General features: G+C 38.9%; 1 protein-coding gene across 1 annotated transcript in view; it reads left to right on the plus strand.

Moving 5' to 3' along the window:
• Window positions 1–4,985, plus strand: part of nt5dc1 (5'-nucleotidase domain containing 1) — a 71,488-nt gene extending 66,503 nt beyond the window's left edge. The window contains exon 12 of the mRNA XM_063495151.1: window positions 2,813–4,985. Coding sequence (XP_063351221.1) covers window positions 2,813–2,925 — 113 coding nt within the window. The 3' untranslated portion in view covers window positions 2,926–4,985. The remainder of the gene's footprint in view (window positions 1–2,812) is intronic.
• The last annotated feature ends 1,102 nt before the right edge of the window (window positions 4,986–6,087 follow it).

A 6,087-nucleotide genomic window follows, 5' to 3' on the forward strand; every position in this document is an offset into this window, starting at 1 on the left:
AAGCCTTTTCGGAATCATTTAGCTGTTCACTGGCAAACTTAAGATGTGCCTGTACACATGCCATCTTTAGCAGGGGGACCTTGCAGGTGCTGCATGATTTCAATTCATTATAATCTAGAGTGGTGTTCTTGGGGACTGTGGTCCCAACTTCATTTAGATCATTAAAGAGCCCCTCCATCTTTCTCATGATACTCCTTGCACAGATTTTCACACCGAGGGTGATTGATTGCCATGTTCTATTTCTTCCATTTCCAAATAGTCACACCAACTGTTGTCACCTTCTCCCCAACTTCTTGTTGATGGTCTTGTAGCCCATTCCAGCACGTCTACATGTCTTTGACAGCTCTTGGTTCTGGCCCATGTTGGTGGAGAAGTTTTAATGGAAGAAACAGATTCTGTGGACAGGAGTGCTTTGTACACAAAACAATTTAAGATCAGGAATATCTGTGATTGATTTATTCGCCACATGTGCACGCAGCCAAAACTCCTTTTACCTGATCAATTTTAGAGGGATGTTTTTGTTTGTTTGTTAAGCCACTTAACATTGACCCATGAATCACTCAAACATAAAAATGCCACTTCTTTAGTTGAATCTACAGGTATCTAAAATTATTTACTTAGAAAATAGGGAGAAAAAAATCCAGTGAAGACCTCACAGAGGACCTGAGAGATCTAGCCTTTAAGTTGATTAAGCTACCAGTCACTGAAGCCTTATCAAAAAAGGTCTTGGTAAACACTGGGTTTTAATTATTAAAAAAAAAAAACAGGTACAGGTAACTCTGTTCTAGTGAGATGTGTATATACACATATGGTAAACAAACTGAGAATCAAACTTATTGTGTTAAAGTTGTAAAAAAAAACTACATCCTTTAGGTATACAAAAAAGTCCTCGTATCAGACATCTACATTATTCTACTTCATCAGAGAAACATTCACATGAACCCAAACAGGGACAGAAGCAGACACAGATGTGCAGCCAAAGTTAAAATAACTCTTACCAAGCAGCAGTGTGCTGCAGAGCAGATCCTGGGAAAATGTGATCTGTGGTTCCCTGATCAAAGTGCAGGTGTCCACAAAGGTTGCCAAGAAATGTCTTTTTTGATGTGTTGCATTGATGTTATCCTGGCGTGTGTGTGTGTGTGTGTGTGACCTTCCTGTGTGATCTACTTGGAACGGTTTGTATTGTGACTGCACAAAAACCACAACACTGTTTGACTAAATATCATGTCAGGCCTGGGTTATGGTCTCTGAGAACTAGTTCTTAAGAAATGTTTGTCCACCACATGGGAAATCCAGTGTTTATTCTCATTGTCAATGGTGAAAAGTCAGCTCTCATACAGTTGGGGACGTGGTTATGATGGCACGCATTTTCAGACTTGTTCTACAGGCAGACACGACAAAATGTCACATGTGCATGAGTAACAAAGGGAAAAAAAGGAAGGCTAGAATTAGAAGTGCAGTTCTAACTTTGGGCTCCTCTCCCACCTTCCTGCACCATTGACCAGTGTGAATGTCAAATCATCACATTGTTAAAGCTAACGGGTAAGGGGGATGTTTAAATCTTTACCATGGACTATATATAGAAGAAGGGATGGGCCTACATGATGAAAGGGGAAGCAAATGTGGACGTGCCTAACATCTGCATTATTTATAATGGCCAGCAGGTGGCGACTCTTCTGGTTGGATAAAATAAATCTAGGATTTTATGGGAAGATTACCCTTCAGCTCCCTTGCTCTATGACCTCAGTAAACCCTTTCCTAATGTGTCTTTGGGTTCAGTGGCTATTTTAAATTCTCACTGAATATGTTTGAAATGTATTTTGCAAATTATGAAGCCCACTGTAGTCAAAGAGGATTATAAAGCAGGTATGGTTCAGGGCTGGTCTATAGGAGACATTATGGTGTCTTCATGAGTTAATATCCTAACCCTAAGCCCCTGCAATATGCTCCTTGATCTTGGAGAGCAAAAAATTATTCCAAGCCTTAAAAGCTATTTTTTGTCTGTCTCTAAAAGTAACAGAGTTAGAGTTAGACAAAACCTGAGCCCGGTGTTAAGATTCTGCCAGTTCATGTATGTACAGGTATGTTTGTGAAAATTCTCAAATGCCAAAACGGAGATGCCAAAACGGAGAGAAAAAGATGCATTTTCCAATGAAAACGTATTAGTGTGGACATGGCCTAAGAGGGTCATGGACCCCCTACTGATCCTCTACCTAATCACAAGAGCCAAGGAGTGAAAATGGGTGTGGGTCACAATCAGCCAAGGTTTCGGGTGAACCCATTGTGAAACCAAGCCCCAGAGATAAAAATTAGGTAGGGAATTTTTTATTCTTCAGACATTTCCTGTTATGATTCATACACATGTCTAAATGGAACTGCATATATGCTGTCTAAAAGTGTACCTCATCATCCCTAATGATTGAATAACATGCTTTTCTGTCACATGTAGCATACAGATTTGGGCCCACATGTCGCTGCTGCCATTCTGAAAATGTTGTACAAATTAGCTCTGGTTTTAATGTCGTGGTCTTATATGTGCTCTGTCGGAACGCTTCCTAAGGATCAGTTTAACTGCCACCTTTCTCATTTGACTCTATTTTGTAGGCCTGTAATTCATCACACTTTAATACCAGAGTTGTCAGGAAGGAAAAAAATCAACCAATTCGTCCAGCTCACTCTGGACTGTGTGATTTATATCTGTTGTTCAGAAAAGAATGTGCTTTCCTACTGAATACCAGAGCATTGAACATTCAGGCAGCCAGCACAGGATCACTTGCAGCTGACTTTCCTATTTGATTTTTCCTCTTTCTAGATCTGCCTCTGGATTACAAGTTTCCCAGGTTTTCCCCTGATAAGCCCTGCACCACCGGCTATTACCCTAGACCCCCGGATTCTTTGCTGAAAAGGTGTGAGAGTATGTCATAAAAGAAAAGAAACGGAAAAATAAAGTCCTCCCTTACCCCTTCTCAGGAGAGGAATGTTCCTCCATTTATGCCCGTAGTTCCCCACCTGACCCCACCATCATCTATGGAGCACAGAAAACGTCCACTTTTCATCCTTTCAGAGAAACCATGTGAATGTAAGCCACAGTATCTCTCTGTAATAATGCATACATTTGAACATTGTTTTGTGGTTTAGTGTACGTGGAAATATGACAAACTAAGTGTGTGAGCGTGTGTGTATCTACATTCAGTAATGATACGGTGTTCTTATTGTTTTATGTGTGTGAGGCCTTCTCTTATTTTCCTTGGTAAATTGTTTCAAAATCTGAAGAAAAATCAAATGTTTTGCCCTCTTTTTCCTGAAGTTATTACCTCAAAAACATGATTGACTGTAAGCAAAACAGGAGTACCTATCCCTAAAGATCTGTTGGAAATATTGTGTGAGTATTTCTGTACAACAGTATTATTGTGTAGTCCTCTCTTCTGGATATGGTTTCACTGTGTGCATTTTAGTAACCTTAACATGAGATTTAAGGTCTGTTGTTCCTACTGTGTCAGTTTAGTGGAAGATGTTACTCTTCAGGTCATTGTTGCTAAAGAACTAGCACAATACTGTCCTTTGTGATGGTTGTTTCAACAAAAAAACAAAAGAGAAAAAATCATAACTTGGGGAAACAATAATAATATGACTGATGAAGACTATGCTAGATGTTCTTTGTATTACTTTTGGTGCAACAGTGAAATGTGCTCTTTGAGTGTAAAAACGTGGACTTCTACTTGTGCTTCATTTGTATTCAGATTGAGGTATGCTTTAACCGACTTCTGAATGGTTATTTTGTCGGTGTGCATAGACAGGTTGTGCCATAATATTTAAGGAACACTTGGTTTGGGAAGACTCCGCAAAGTCACAGAAGATTGGCATCAGGTTTATCTTTGTGCATCCAGGAAGTGTTTAGCATAGCTTAGTACCAAGTACCCCTGGTTCACAGTGAAGACCTTTAGTTGTTTGCAGGGATCGCAGTAAGCAAGACCTAATTTTGCCAGGGCTAAACTCCGTTCAATAGAATTTATGCTGGGTTCAGACCACTGATACATGAAAATAGCCAGACTAGAATGATCTTGAATGTCTCACAATACTCCAAGAGAAGTACTTCTCACCTCTTCTGTGATGCTGACCCATAGCCCAAAGCACTCTTCCAAATGTAACAATGCGAAAAACAAGATGAAACATAGACAACCCATGCTTTTCTTTGGATATGATCTGTGAACTTGCTTTTTTCTTTTGTTAGCCTTCGATTCATGCCAGTTATTTATTTCTGTTCTGGTGCATGTTAAAGGGTCTCCATTGAAGGGGATAAAAGCCAAATGTGAATCAACTACAGTTTGTGAACACTTAGATTGCACGTGCTACCTTTGCACATGACTTTTCTATCTATCGTGCCAAATCGAGAATTCTTCCATGTCTTCATCAGATGATTTGGCGTCATCTATTCAGTACAGTTCACTCTGTTTGGATTAATCATTTGCACAATTAGGGTAGTTATCATTGCTATAGGGAAGGCAGCAGAATGGCATGGGATTCATGAGGTAGGCCTACTATGTGAATTTCAATTCCTTACGTATTGTGCCAAAAAGTAGATGCTAGTTTGTGCTAACCTGGACCCCGACCTGTCTCTATGCTAACCTCACAAAGATGATACTGGTCTAAATCTTCTTATCTGGCTTTGATAAAGTAATCAAACAATAGGATTTCCCAAATGGCAAAGTGTTCCTTTACAGTGGCCATCAACTCACAAGTGAAGACAGTATATTTTGATAATGAACAGCATCCAGCTGGCAGCATGTAAGTGAGATTGGTCATCCAAAGTGAATTATTACTTGTGCTGTGTGTGCAAGTGTTTTATGCATACAGCTGTAGTGATTGTACTCTTCGTTTCTCATAGACCTGGAAGATTTGACATGCGCATTTGCCTTATGTTGGATTCATTTGTGCTCTTAAGTTCTTAAAACCACAGGGAAAGTTCACTTCTGTGTTCAAGTGTTGGAAGTATTGTCAAAGAAATAAAATGTTCTTTGATTTTCTTACAAGTTGTTTGAGATTTCTTTGCAAACTGACAAATTTTGCTGCACAGAGTCTACGTTGAATGTTCAATCTGGGTCAAAAGAAACACAAAGCTTACTTTGGAATAAATATTGATGAGGAAGATAGAATCCCAGAATCATTGTATTGTCAGAAGCATCAACTTTGAAAAGACATTGCTGTGGAATTCAGATTGTAGGTTACTTACTTGTTGAGATGAAAACTTTATTGCATCAGAAACCATAAAGCTTGTGCAAGGATTCTTGCGAATTAAATCTCTGGTGTTAAATTTGATCGTTTGACTGTAAATATAAGATGCATGTAGAGTCCACATGTTTTGGGATTCTACATTGAGCCATGTGAGGGTGGAGGGGAGCATCAACTGAGCCTTACTTATCAAGTTGCACAGTGCACAAAAAATATACCTGCTAATAACAGATTAATAAAAATACTCAAATTTCACTCACTGAAACTGAAGCATAAACTTCTGGGATGATCTGTACCATGCAGCAGACATATTACTAGTCTGATGATTCCATTAAAATACAAAAAAAAAACACATTAGCACAAACATGATAAGAGCAGCTGAGTGACTCCAACTCCCATCTGTGCGAAATAGCAGAGGGAAGTTGGGTACTACTGCCTAAAGTCATATTCATAGAGTCTAGGCTGTAATCTTAATTTTTAATGCAGTAAAGTTGGGCATTGACTTGAAATTTACAGAACGTGTTAGGACTTTGGGTTTTTTTTTTTATCATTCCTTTCAAATGTATAACTCTGTCTGTAGCTATTAAACGTGGCTGGTTAGTCTTAATCACTAAACGCCTCGTGTCTCATATTTGATACATGACTTTTGAGTCTCCTACATCATCAGTGTGATTTTTTTCCCCAGATATTGCAAATATTTTACAAATGTAAACTCACATATTTAGTCATTTTTTTGTCAGGAGATTCAACAGCCAATCAATTTGGGGGGGAAAAAAGAATCTTCTGATTAAACTTACTATTTGAATATATATCCACGTTTTTCTTGCGGTTTACAGCAGCTCTGGTTTGGGGCTTTTC

This window comes from Pelmatolapia mariae, linkage group LG15 (genome assembly GCF_036321145.2).
Source record: "Pelmatolapia mariae isolate MD_Pm_ZW linkage group LG15, Pm_UMD_F_2, whole genome shotgun sequence".
In the NCBI taxonomy this organism is placed as follows: domain Eukaryota; kingdom Metazoa; phylum Chordata; class Actinopteri; order Cichliformes; family Cichlidae; genus Pelmatolapia; species Pelmatolapia mariae.